The following is a 14,985-nucleotide window of genomic DNA, read 5'->3' on the forward strand; positions in this document are numbered from 1 at the left end:
TACATAGATAGATCGATAGATAGATAGATAATAGATGACAGATAGATAATACATAGATATAGATAGATAGATAATAGATGACAGATAGATAGATAGATAGATAATAGATGACAGATAAATATATAATACATAGATAGATAGATCGATAGATAATAGGTCGATAGATAATAGATAGATAGATAGATAGATAATAGATAGATATATAATAGATAATAGATGATAGATAATAGATAGATAATAGATGATAGATAGATAATACATAGATAGATGATAGATAGATAGATAGATAATAGATGACAGATAGATAGATAGATAGATATATAGATAATAGATGACAGATAAATATATAATACATAGATCGATAGATAATACATAGATAGATGATAGATAGATAGATAATAGATGACAGATAGATAGATAGATATATAGATAATAGATGACAGATAAATATATAATACATAGATAGATCGATAGATAATAGATAGATAGGTAATAGATAGATAATAGATAGATATATAATAGATAATAGATGATAGATAATAGATAGATGATCGATAGATAATACATAGATGATAGATAATAGATAGATAGGAATACTGTATATATATATATATCTGCCCTGGCCTATTAGCAGGTTCCATGGGTGGATTGTCGGCCCCATTACCGCCTGTGTGCACAGGCTCCTAGGCTCTCCTGCGTCTTCCGCCCCTCCCATCATACTCTGGAGATGATCTGTGTGATTCTCTGTGATCCATTTCATGGCTTCTCCTGACAATCCCACCCGGCTCCGCTTATCCCCCAATCCTCCTCATCCTCAGTGTTTGTCACACAGGAGAACAATGAGTAGACGGCGATCAGCCCGAAGTGCGGGACTGTGATTCCATTTCATTAGTTAATTCTTTTGCTTACAGCTGTAGAGACCGCAAACATTGGTGCCGAGCTCACACTCGGAGGGGACATCAATCAGAATCTCCATGTGTCTCCAGTCATTAATGGCCGCCGTGTTATCAGGGAAATTCAATTTAACTGTCGGACATATTTTTTTAAAGGGACAAAAATAAAAAATTTAAAGATATCAATTACATTGAAAAAAATACTTTATTTCCAAGCAACAAAACGCATCCTGCACTTAACTTTGATAATGTATAATTATTAAGCCGAATATTCCTCCTTACAGGAGAGCCGCCATTTTGGTTTCTTAAAGGGGCATTTTTCAGAATCGACTTAAAGGCAGAATTGGGAGAATTAATATTTATGCACGGCCTCTTTCTATTTCATCATTGATATTATAATAATTGATATTACAATAACACCTACCTTTCTTGATGACTGACTGGTCCAGCAGATTCATGGCATTATTAGCATCTTCCACTGCCTGTGAATATAAACCGAGAGATTAACAGCGGCACGAGGAGGGATATTAAACCATAATATATAGGAGAATATATAAATCATGAGGCGCTGCGCACATTTCCATTTATATTAGCCCGCCAGGACATATGGACACTGAGTGGAGATGAAATATCTCCAGATGATAATAATGAAAGATGAAGAGTCAGGAGGTGCGGAGCCTCCTCGTATCGTGTTAAACATTGAATTACACCGAGGATTCTGCAATCTATGCGGAATCAATGCGCTCCGTGTGCTCCTCTCCGCATATAACGCGCAGGCTCCGTGCCAAGAAATGCCCATAGAAATATGAATAAATCTCCCAGTATTGGAAGGAAGGAAGAAAGGAAATAAGAAAGGAAGGAGGGAAGGAAGGAAGAAAGAAAGAAAGAAAGAAAGAAGGAGGGAAGAAAGAAAGAAAGAAAGAAAGAAGGCAGGAAAGGAAGGAAGGAAGGAAAGAAGTAAGGAAAGAGGGAAAGAAGGAAGGAAGGAAGAAGGGAAGGAAGGAAGGAGGGAAGGAAAGAAGTAAGGAAAGAGGGAAAGAAGGAAGGAAGGAAGAAGGGAAGGAAGGAAGGAGGGAAGGAAAGAAGGAAGGAGGGAAGGAAGGAAGGGAGGAAGGAAGAAAGGAAAGAGGGAAGGAAAGAAGGAAGGAGGGAAGAAAGGAAGGAAGGAAAAAAGGAAGGAAGTAAAGAGGGAAGGAAGGAAGGAGGGAAGGAAGGAAAGAGGGAAGGAAGGGAGAAAGGAAGGAAGGAAGAAAGGAAGAAAGGAAAGAGGGAAGGAAAGAAGGAAGGAAGGAAGGAAGGAGAGAAGGAAGGAGGGAAAGAAGGAAGGAGGCAGGAAAGGAAGGAAGAAAGAAAGAAAGAAAGAAGGCAGGAAAGGAAGGAAGGAAAGAAGTAAGGAAGGAGGGAAGGAAGGAAGGAAGGAGAGAAGGAAGGAGAGAAGGAAGGAGGGAAGGAAGGAAGGAGGCAAGGAAGGAAGGGAGGAAGGAAGGAAGAAAGGAAAGAGGGAAGGAAAGAAGGAAGGAAGGAAGGAAGGAAGGAAGGAAGGAAGGAAGGAAAAAAGGAAGGAAGGAAGTAAAGAGGGAAGAGGGAAGGAAGGAAGGAAGGAGGGAAAGAAGGAAGGAAGGAAGGAGAGAAGGAAGGAGGGAAAGAAGGTAGGAAGGAAGGAAGGAAGGAAGGAGGGAAGGAAGGAAGAAAGGAAAGAGGGAAGGAAAAAAGGAAGGAGGGAAGGAAGGAAGGAGAGAAGGAAGGAGGGAAAGAAGGAAGGAAGGAGGGAAGGAAGGAAGAAAGGAAGAAAGGAAAGACGGAAGGAAAGAAGGAAGGAGGGAAGGAAGGAGAGAAGGAAAGAGGGAAGGAAGTAAGTAAAGAGGGAAGGAAGGAAAGGAGGGAGAGAGGGAGGGAAAGAAGGAAGGAAGGAGGGAAAGATGGAATGAAGGAGTGAAGGAAGGAAGGAGGGTGCTTGGCTTTTATCAATTCGGTTTGATTCTTTTCGATTTTAGGTTGGGCTGTAAAATAAATGTTGGTTGTTTAATGAATTATATATAATGAAATGTGTGAGGAGGAGGAGGAGAGGAGGGAGAGAAGAGGAGCTGGAGAAATGGGGAATCAAATGAGATCAGGAAAGTGTTATTATTACTATTATTATTATTGTTATTATTAGTAGCTAAGCTTTATAATATTTAAATTAAATAGCATCTTCAGGCCCTACTATTAGTTATTATTATTATTATTATTATTATTATGAAGAAGAAGAAGAAGAAGAAGAAGAAAAGAAAGAAGACGAAAAAGGAGAAGAATGATGATGACAAACAAGTGGTAAACATTAGTAACTCTTGCACTATAGTATTAGATACAAAAGACAGAACAAGCTTCAGAAATTAATGAAACAAGACACATTAACAAAGTAAATAATATCACTTATAGGGCAAAATTAAAGGGACGACTGCATCATATACAAATCTATCTACTATCTATTATCTTTCTTTGACTATAAGCACTATTCCATCAGTCTCCTACTATTTTAAATAGCTATCTTTCTAAATATCTATCTATTATCTAACTATATATCTGTCTTCATACAATTATATGCTTTATATATATTCACATGGAAGATAGGTAGATAGATAACAGACAGATGATAGATAATAGATAGAAGGAAAAAATGGAGCTAGAATCTAATATATAAAGCTCAAGTGTATGTGTGCGCATGTCCGGGATTGGCATCCGCACCGTTGCAGCTACAGCCACAAAATTTGGCACAGTCACACGTCTGGACCCCGAGAGCGTCCTAAGCTATGTTGTGAGGCGAAATTTTAATTCCGCGCGTTCCAATTCACCAAACAATTTTGCCCCTATCTACATAATGGGGAAAAAGTGAAAGGGAAAGTGTTGGAGGTAAATTGACAGCTGCCAGATGTGAACAAGGGGGACTGAAAGAATGAGAGCGATGGCGCCAAAGAGTATATACCGTACAGTTTCTAAGGTGGGGCCCTGACATGGGATACTCACCACACACGGGGATATGAACACAGAAAATGCGCCACACACTACCACGTACTTCACCACATATACCACCCTCAGCACACATTTCACCACACATACACCAACCTCGCCACATAAAAGTCGAACCACGCAAAACTCGCCACTCAAAACTCGCCACACTGTCCCAGAGCTGTGATTGGTCGCTATCAGCAACAGTTTTCTTTGTAGACAGTTGAGGTAACTGAGGCCTATTATTCTTATCATTTCTATGGTGTTATCGTCCTTCTGTAAAGCTGGAAATAACAATTTATTACCAATTTATTACCGTGCCAACACAGACCACCCTCTGACACAGACTGCATGGGGAGCCCAGTATCACACAGGATAGGATTAGATTCACGGCTCAGCAGTCAGTATCACACAGGATAGGATTAGATACACAGCTCAGCAGTCAGTATCACACAGGATAGGATTAGATACACGGCTCAGCAGACAGTATCACACAGGATAGGATTAGATACACAGCTCAGCAGTCAGTATCACACAGGATAGGATTAGATACACGGCTCAGCAGTCAGTATCACACAGGATAGGATTAGATACACAGCTCAGCAGTCAGTATCACACAGGATAGGATTAGATTCACGGCTCAGCAGTCAGTATCACACAGGATAGGATTAGATACACAGCTCAGCAGTCAGTATCACACAGGATAGGATTAGATACACGGCTCAGCAGTCAGTATCACACAGGATAGGATTAGATACACAGCTCAGCAGTCAGTATCACACAGGATAGGATTAGATTCACGGCTCAGCAGTCAGTATCACACAGGATAGGATTAGATACACAGCTCAGCAGTCAGTGTCACACAGGATAGGATTAGACACACAACTCAGCAGACAGTATCACACAGGATAGGATTAGATACACGGCTCAGCAGTCAGTATCACACAGGATAGGATTAGATACACGGTTTTTATGTGCAATATAATCATTATAATTTGTTATAACTAACCACAGATGGTTACTAAGCCTGGGCAACGCCGGACTCTTCAGCTAGTAATAGAATAAAAATAGAAATCGGTAGACAGAGTAACAAATTGGCTAGATAAAAAAAAGTATGATGCATAGATAGAGAACCGATAGATAATCGATAGATAAAAAAAAGAGAATTGAAAGCAGCACTAGCAAACAATGCAGTAATAGGTGTGCCAAAACCTTCCAGGCATGAACCAACAATCCTCCAAATAATTCCAAAAAATGAAGACCGATAGATAGATACAGTAGATAGATAGATACAGTAGATAGATATATACAGTAGATAGATAGATAGATATAGAGAGAGATAGAGAGATAGATAGATAGATAATAGATGGATAGTACATAGATAATAAAAAATAGATGGATAATTCCCATGCTGGGAATTGTAGTCCTCCAGCAGCCCCATGCTTGCAGAGCACTGCCTGTACCGCATGCTACACCGCAGCTTTCTATGGCACTGGTCACACTTGTGACATCCTGGCAGCGCTGACCCTAAGTCGTTAACCCTCTAGTGTCATTCCCTGTAGCTCTGCTTCTCTACAGTTAGCGCTAATATGTGGGAACCAGGCGGCATCAGAGGCGACCTGGAAGCAGGGTCACCCAAAATGTGGTCAGTGGTCACAGGGTCATGGCTCCAGGGCTGGCCTCGGAATGGTTAACAGGAAAGAGTTAATATCTACCCCGAGCTCTTGTCATGATATGAGCTCAGTGTATTGAGCTGTGGAGGGGGGAGGCCAGGTACACGACCCCCACCCTCCTCCTGCACCCCACCTCCCGGAGCAGGGGCTGTAGTTAATGAGAGGAGTCCTGTCTGCTGGTGATCGCAGCCTCCTGATGGAGGAGACGGGCCCAGCATGGTGGCTCTTCATAGTCACTCAGAGCATCGTAAAGATTTAATTAGGAAAGAAGATGCCACAGACTGCAGAGAGGTGTAATTACTGCTGGAGAGCCCGACTATAGGAGCAGAGGGGATCTGCTGGTGTATGGGCAGAGGGAGGTGACAGCCCCTGATCTGGAGCAGCAATGCTGCTTGTCAGGAACTCTTCTTTTCCAAAAATGTTGGCTATGAATGTCATATATCGTCTGAGCTTTTGACTTGTGACATTAGATTGTATGTAGGGGCTTTATGTAAAGGGGCAAGCAGCAATCATGTCAGGAAAGGGTTAATCAGCATGATGCAGATTGATGGAAGCCAAAGAAGTCAGAGGTAGAGATTAACCCTGTGGTGCCCATAAAGGACCTACTGGTAATCTATACAGCATCTATATGTCACCTTTACCTGATCTATAGTTGAGATCTTATTACACTGCTCCAAAAAATAAAGGGAACACTAAGATACCACATCCTAGATATCTCTGAGTGAAATATTCCAGATGCAAATTTGTATTCATTGCATAGTGGAATGTGTTCAGAACAATAAAACATAACAATTATCAATGTAAATCAAAATGAATATCCCATGGAGGCCTGGATTTGGAATGATACTCAAAATCAAAGTGGAAAATCAAATTACAGGCTAATCCAACTTCAGTGGAAATGCCTCAAGACAAGGAAAAGATGCTCAGTATTGTGTGTGGCCTCCACGTGCCTGTATGACCTCCCCACTGTACAATGCCTGGGCATGCTCCTGATGAGGAGGCGGATGGTCTCCTGAGGGAACTCCTCCCAAACCTGGACTAAAGCATCCGCCAACTCCTGCACAGTCTGTGATGCAACATGACGTTGGTGGATGGAGAGACATGATGTCCCAGATGTGCTCAATCGGATTCAGGTCTGGGGAACAGGCGAGCCAGTCCATAGCTTCAATGCCTTCATCTTGCAGGAACTGCTGACACATTGCAGCCACATGAAGTCTGGTATTGTCCTGCATTAGGAGTAACCCAGGGCCAACCGCATCAGCAAATGGTCTCACAAGAGGTCTGAGGATCTCCTCTCGGTACCTAATGGCCATCAGACTACCTCTAGTGAGCACATGGAGGACTGTGCGGCCCTCCAAAGAAATGCCACCCCACACCATTACTGACCCACTGCCAAACCAGTCATTCTGAAAGATGTTGCAGGCAGCAGATCGCTCTCCACGGCGTCTCCAGACTCTGTCACGTCTGTGAAGAGCACAGTGCGCCAGTGGCGAATTTGCCAATCCTGGTGTTCTGTGGCAAATGCCAAGCATCCTGCACGGTGTTGGGATGTGAGCAGAACCCCCATCTGTGGACGTCAAGCCCTCAGACCATCCTCATGGAGTCAGTTTCTAACCATTTGTGCAGACACATGCACATTTGTGGCCTGCTGGAGGTCATTTTGCAGGGCTCTGGCAGTGCTCCTCCTGTTCCTCCTTACTATCAGAGGTAGTGGTCCTGCAGCTGGGTTGTTGCCATCCTATGGCCCTCTCCACGACTCTTGGTGTACTTGCCTGTCTCCTGGTTGCGCTTCCAGCCTCTGGACACTACACTGACAGACACAGCAAACCTTCTTTCCACTGCTCGCATTAACCCTAGCATGTGTGACATCAGAAATCTTCATATTAACGTATTGGGGGCCTTTTAGGCAAATCATATGGAAAACACACTTATATAACTTTTACAAGTTTATTTTAAAACTGCTAAATAAAATATGATTAGTAACCAACATTTTAATTAAAATTTTTCACCGAAAACACCAAAAATTTTTTTTTTCCAAATTTCACACAAACATATGAAAAAACGCACAAAAACACATATAAATCTATACCAAACTAGCTGCAGCTACATTTCTATTATGTTTCTTTTCTATTATATTAGTCTTCCAAACAATTTTGACAAGTTATTTTTTTGGAAGAATTTTCTTTACAGATATGTTCCTTACAAATTGGACAATCTTATCTTATCTCAGGTCCTTCACAATTAGCTCACAGTGTATACTGTCCTCATTACTCTCTACACAGCTCATTACTGTGTTCAGAAAGAAGGACCTGAGATGATGTCATGGCCTTCTCTCTCCCTCCAAAAATCACATGACATCCTCATATGGCATTATCCACACCTTGGCCCCTCCACCAGCATTGCTGAGTACAAATAAAGTAACTTGAGACACAAACACTACTGAGAACATGATAAAAAATACACTGTGTTCCAAATTATTGTGCAAAAAATATTTCCTCCTATTTTCTCTAAATTTCCTCTATGAATTGCAGTCATTGTTATTTTCCAGTCATCTACTATTCTAGTATAATCACAATGTTTTTGAACAAACTGTCTATGAAAACAGTATATTTTTAAAAATAAGAAACACTCAAAATGCATGTTCCAAATTATTATGCACAGCAGAGTTTTCAACCTTTTTATTTTTTATTTTGAACAAAAAAATGGTCAGTTGTGAAATGATAAGCATTATCAGCTTATTACAAAATGAAATCAAACAGTTTTCAAGTCAGAACTTTATTCTCGGTGATGTTACATTTGCACATAGGACCCCTTGTTGGAAAGAAGCTTCTGAACTCTCTCGTCCATTGAATGTCAGTTTTTGGATGGTTTGTGCTTCAATTGTTTTGCATGTGGACAGAAACCCCTCCCAGAGCTGTTGCTGAGATGTGAACTGCCTCCCGCCATCATAGACACTCCTTTTGATGATGCTCCAGAGGTTCTCAATGGGGTGGAGGTCCGGGGAAGATGGTGGCCACACCATAAGTTTGTCCTCTTTTATGCCCATAGCAGCCAGAGATGCAGATGTGTTATTTGCAGCATGAGACGGTGCATTATCATGCATGAAAATGATCTTGCTGCGGAAAGCACGGTTCTTCCTCTTGAACCATGGCAGGAAGTGCTGTTTTAGAAACTCCACATAGATTATGGAGTTCATCTTTACCCCTTCAGTGATCCTAAAGGGGCCAACAATCTCTCTCCCCATGATTCCAGCCCAAAACATTACTCCACCTCCTCCTTGTTGGCGTCTTAGCCGTGTTTTCATGGGGTGTCCATCAACCAGCCATTCTCCACTCCATCCATCTGGACCATCGAGCGTTGCACGGCACTCATCAGTCTTCATGTCTCGTTTGGCCCACTGGAGCCGTTTCTGCTTGTGTGCAGTGGACAGAGGTGGTCGACAGGATGACTTACGCACAGCTGCAAACCTCTGAAGGACCCTGCATCTTGTTGTTCGGGGGACGTTGGAGGCACCAGCAGCTTCAAAAACTTGTCTGCTGCTATGACAAGGCATTTTTGCAGCTGCTCTTTTAACCTGACGCAATTGCCTGTTGGAAAGAGTCCTCAATTTTTCCTTATCAGCACGCACACGTGTGTGCTGGGAATCAGCTATTTACTTCTTGATGGTGCGATGATCACGATGAAGTGTCTTGGCAATGTTGATTGTAGTCACGCCTTGACCTAAATACTCCACAATTTGTTGCTTCTCAGCAGCCGACACATCCTTTTTCTTTCCCGGTTTGGCAAAAAATGTCGGCTGCTTAATAATGTGGAACAGCCTTCTTAAGTAGTCTTGCCTTTATTTGGACACACCTGCTAAACTAATTTGCATAGGTATCTGCAATTGCTTTCAGTGATATAAAGAGCCCTGACACACATCACCATCAATGAGTTTAAATGACAAACAAAAAAATTCTAACCTTATCACTCCTAAACTCTTTTTGCATAATAATTTGGAACACAGTTTACATGGGGTTTTCACCAAAAAAGCATTGTTAGGTGCTTTCACACTTGGATTTTTTTGCGCTGCGTTTTTGCGCATACATGCGCATCCGTTTTTTTCCTATACATGGGTGCGCATAGTCATGCGTTTGTACGCGTTTGTATGCGCATGCGTTTTTTTGTAGTGTGCGCTCGGGCGCACAAAATGCATCCTGTTGCATTTTTTGTGCGTCCGGCCTGTCTCAAAAAAACGCATGCGCACGCAATGCGCACAAAATTCACCCAAAACACATTATAGTCTATGGGAGCACTGACGTGCGCATGGTCATGCGCAAGTCAGCGCAAAAAAACACATGAGTTTTTTTTAAAAAACCATGCGCAAAAAAACAAGACAACGCATAAAAGCGCATGATGAGTTTTTTATGCGCACGCAGCGCACAAAAACGCAGGTGTGAAAGTAGCCTTACACCGACATGCCTATGAAAACAATTATATGAACAACTGGATATTACCAACAACGACATACTTGAGGATTACCTGGAGTTTTAAAATTCTAACTTAAGTAATTTTGCAGATAATAGCAAAAAAGTAAGCATGGGGGCCTAAAAGGCCCTCAAAATGCATACTAGGGTTAATGTGCCACCCTGGATGAGCTGCACTACCTGAGCCACTTGTGAGGGTTGTAGAGTCCGTCTCATGCTACCATGAGTGTGAAAGCGCAACCAACATTCAAAAGAGACCAAAACATCAGCCAGAAAGCATTGGTGCTGAGATGTGGTCTGTGGTCCTCACCTCCAGACCCATTCCTTTATTGAGGGTGTATTGATAATTGCCAATAATTTCCATCTGATATCTATTCCATTTGTACAGCAGCATGTGAAATTGATTGTCAATCAGTGTTGCTTCCTAAGTGGACAGTTTGATTTCACAGAAGTTTGATTTGCTTGGAGTTATATTCTGTTGTTTAAGTGTTCCCTTTATTTTTTTGAGCAGTGTATTAGTGTGGAGTTGGGATTGGTAGGCTGATCATACTTGTGAACCCTGGTCTTGGGTGCCTCTTTGATTCGGTTAAGATACTCAAGGCCCCATCACACTAAGCGATAGAGCTAGCAATATCACTGTAATGTCACTGGTTTTGTGACGCAGCAGCGATATTGCTATGTCTGATCCCTCCGACCGGCTCCCCGCTGATTATCGCTGATCGTGTGAGAACGGCCTGGGCCGTTTCTCGTCGTCAGCTTCCTGCTGTGGCGACGAGCAAAACGTGGACGCGGGCGGGAGGACTTCTTCATCGCCTCGTCTGACAGGTAAGTAACGACCGCCAACCTCTGCTATGTCACTGGTGAGATCTGCCTGTTTGGCAGCTCACTAGCGACCACTTAGCGATGCACCAGCGATCCTGACCACGTCATATCATTGTCGGGATCGCTGGTGCATCGCTAAGTGTGACGGGGCCTTTAGATAGAAGGCTCCAAGACCAAAGTTTTGCTCAGGTGAGGGACAGATAAAATGCCTAACTATATGTACTATCAGTGTCATCAATAGGAGGTCTGTACATGATCTGTGAATACTGAATACTGTGAGTGATACATTGTAGTCACCAGCCTGTATATACTGTATACTGTGAGTGATACATTGTAGTCACCAGCCTGTATATACTGTATACTGTGAGTGATACATTGTAGTCACCAGCCTGTATATACTGTATACTGTGAGTGATACATTGTAGTTACCAGCCTGTATATACTGTATACTGTGAGTGATACATTGTAGTCACCAGCCTGTATATACTGTATACTGTGAGTGATACATTGTAGTCACCAGCCTGTATATACTGTATACTGTGAGTGATACATTGTAGTCACCAGCCTGTATATACTGTATACTGTGAGGGATACATTGTAGTCACCAGCCTGTATATACTGTATACTGTGAGTGATACATTGTAGTCACCAGCCTGTATATACTGTATACTGTGAGTGATACATTGTAGTCACCAGCCTGTATTTACAGAATACTGTGAGAGATACATTGTAGTCACCAGCCTGTATATACTGTATACTGTGAGTGATACATTGTAGTCACCAGCCTGTATATACTGTATACTGTGTGTGATACATTGTAGTCACCAGCCTGTATATACTGTATACTGTGAGTGATACATTGTAGTCACCAGCCTGTATATACTGTATACTGTGTGTGATACATTGTAGTCATCAGCCTGTATTTACTGAATACTGTGAGAGATACATTGTAGTCACCAGCCTGTATATACTGTATACTGTGAGTGATACATTGTAGTCACCAGCCTGTATATACTGTATACTGTGAGTGATACATTGTAGTCAGCAGCCTGTATATACTGTATACTGTGAGTGATACATTGTAGTCCCCAGCCTGTATTTACTGAATACTGTGAGAGATACATTGTAGTCACCAGCCTGTATATACTGTATACTGTGAGTGATACATTGTAGTAACCAGCCTGTATATACTGTATACTGTGAGTGATACATTGTAGCCACCAGCCTGTTTATACTGTATACTGTGAGTGATACATTGTAGTCACCAGCCTGTATATACAGTATACTGTGAGTGATACATTGTAGTCACCAGCCTCTATATACTGTATACTGTGAGTGATACATTGTAGCCACCAGCCTGTATATACTGTATACTGTGAGTGATACATTGTAGTCACCAGCCTGTATATACTGTATACTGTGAGTGATACATTGTAGCCACCAGCCGGTATATACTGTATGTAATGTAAAATGTCTATAAAGTATGATGTTTCTAGAACCTTCTAGAAATCTCCCACTTCACTCTGATTGGAAATTCAGCCAGTCAGATCCTACAGCTTCCCTCCTTCCCCCTCCTTAACAGCCCGTGTATCCACTGGGACACTTCCCCTATAGCATTTGGCCCATCTCCACAGAAAGGAATGTTAGTTAGTTAAGCTGGAGTCCTCCTGCCAGAGAGACGTGCCGATGACTGCAGACGTTTGGTTATACGCCCCTCCCCCAGCCACATGGTCTGCCTAATACCAACTACGCACATGTGAGTGTTACTTTCTGTTCTTTCATCCACTTTGTTTTATATTTGTATTTGTACATATGTAATGTCTCAACTTTATAGCAACTTTTATCTATGTAATCACTGCCCGCATTCTTTTGGGAATAAATGATAAAATCTATTAGCTCTGTCTCCATGCTCTAAGAAACGAACTATGCGCCTTTTTTTAGATAATTGCTACTAATTTCAGGGGTTTGCCGCGGACCCTCTTAATTAACTCTTTGATTAAGTAAAGCGTGGCTGGTGGCAGCGTGGTCAGCGCGGCTGGCGAGGCTAGCTGGCAGTACAGAAGGGTCTTATATTGCTGAATGTGTGGTTGAGGCCACAGCATTGATAATTCCCTTACTGCAGTAGTCTAGTTGCCCGTGCACAACAAGCAGCCGGTCCGGCGACTAATTATCCTAGCTGCAGTTCCCTGACTGACCTGATAGTTAGGGGGGCGCCGGAGAGTTGCGAGATCCAAAGTGGAACTGAGAAAGCGGGATATAAGATAAGATAAGATAAGATAATCCTTTAATAGTCCCACCATGGGGAAATTCAGAGCATTACAGCAGCAAGGCAGGAACAAGTACAGATACAGATGCATAAAGGCATTACATTGACAGTAGGTAGGTACATATACGAAAAAAAAAAGATATAACCGGACTATCACAACTTTGGATCTATCAGTTCACTGTTTGGGTCGTTCTCCGTTTTGGACAGTGCTGGTTATACAGCCTAACTACAGCAGGAAGGAAGGACTTTCGATAGCGCTCCCTCTCACATTTAGGATGAAGTAGCCGGTCACTGACAGTACTGCACATCTTTGTCACGGTCTCATGCATGGGATGGGAATCATTCTGCACCATGTAGCTCACCTTGGCCAGTATCCTCCTGGCGCCTACTTCCTGAACTGGATCAAGGGGGCATCCCAGGACAGAGCTGGCCCTTCTAATCAGTTTGTCCAGCCTATTCCTGTCCCTGGTTGATATGCCACTACCCCAGCACGCCACACCAAAGAAGATGACTGATGCCACAACAGAGTTGAAGGATGCAAGGAGTGCCCCCCTAACTCCGAAGGCTCTCAGCCTTCTGAGCAGATAAAGCCTACTTTGGCCCTTCCTGTACACTGCATCCAAGTGATGGGCCCAGTCAAGCTTATTATTGAGGATCACACCAAGGTACTTATAGGTGTCGACTATCTCAATGTCATTTCCCTGAATGTTCACCACTACTGGTGGATTTTTTCCCTTGCGAAAGTCCACCACCAATTCCTTGGTCTTCCCGGAATTAATCCTAAGGTGGTTCCTCTGACACCACTCCACAAAAGCTTGGTTAGTATCTCTGTACTCTCTTTCATCTCCTGCTGTGATGAGGCCTACTATTTCAGAGTCATCAGAATACTTCTGCAAGTAGCAGCTAGATGAGTTGCACTTAAAATCCGCAGTGTACAGTGTGAAGAGAAAAGGGGCAAGAACATATACATAACATAACATATACATATACATAACATATACATAACATAACATATACATAAATCCCCACAGTTCTTGGAAGGTTGTTAGCAGTGGTGGGACAACCAAAATACCCCCCTGCAATAAATTGTCAGAGCAAGATTAGCTTGCTGTGTTTTTGCCACATGGTGCCAGTGGTGGGATAACTAAGATAAGCCCCCACTGTGCCTGTGATAGCCGTGTGCCGGCAGTGCGTCACGTCCCTCTGTCCGCTGACAAACCTGAGTTGGTGGTGGGATCGTGACCTATTGGTGGCACAGGGTCCGCTGTCCGTCGCCAGTTGGTGGCAGTGGTCCTGCCGTTCCTCACATATTGGTGGCAGAGCGGTGGGATAATCCTAGAGCATTAGTGATTTGGTTTGAGCAATCATTCCTCTCACTAAAGACCTGCATGGTTCCTGCAGGAATCCTGCGTCATAGGTTTTGCAGAACAGACTCAGTGGTTACTAGTCCTGAGACATTTTTGTGTACTTGCAAGTATTCCCTCCCTTTCTCTCCATTTTTCTTTTCTATTTTTTATTTGGCAACCATGGCTACAATGGGAGCAGAATGGTATAAGCAGCATAACAAGGCATCTCTTATTGCCCTCTGCGGGGTGTGGCGGATCGACACCACGAACATAAACAAAGCCCAACTGATCGCGGCTCTGGTGCAACGGGAAAACGACCATAGCCCAGCGATCGCAGAAGCGGGCCCAAGTAATAATGGGGCTGCAGCAGAGGCTCCACTCCTGAGCGCTGGCTCCACATACAATCCGGACAGATTGGACCCCTACCTGCAAGTGGCCTTGGACAAACTCCCCGCCGAAGACCGTGAGGGGCGGCTGAGTCTGATCCAGCATTATCGGCAGGAGGCCCAAGCCGAGCACCAAATGCAGAGGGCCCAT

The 14,985-nt window shown here is 43.0% G+C and overlaps 1 protein-coding gene across 4 annotated transcripts in view; it reads right to left on the reverse strand.

The window, feature by feature from the left end:
* TFAP2B (transcription factor AP-2 beta) overlaps window positions 1-14,985 on the reverse strand; it is a 138,334-nt gene that overhangs the window by 20,087 nt on the left and 103,262 nt on the right. For 2 of the 4 annotated variants that reach the window (XM_073586416.1, XM_073586417.1), the window contains exons 3-4: window positions 1,318-1,375; window positions 910-1,026 (exon numbers count right to left, since the gene is read on the reverse strand). In XM_073586416.1, coding sequence (XP_073442517.1) covers window positions 910-1,026; window positions 1,318-1,375 — 175 coding nt within the window. The remainder of the gene's footprint in view (window positions 1-909; window positions 1,027-1,317; window positions 1,376-14,985) is intronic. The other 2 variants (XM_073586418.1, XM_073586419.1) reach the window with 1 other exon arrangement.

Source organism: Dendrobates tinctorius, unplaced genomic scaffold (assembly GCF_039654945.1).
Source record: "Dendrobates tinctorius isolate UK_male_01 unplaced genomic scaffold, ASM3965494v1 ptg000093l, whole genome shotgun sequence".
Classification (NCBI taxonomy): Eukaryota; Metazoa; Chordata; class Amphibia; order Anura; family Dendrobatidae; genus Dendrobates; species Dendrobates tinctorius.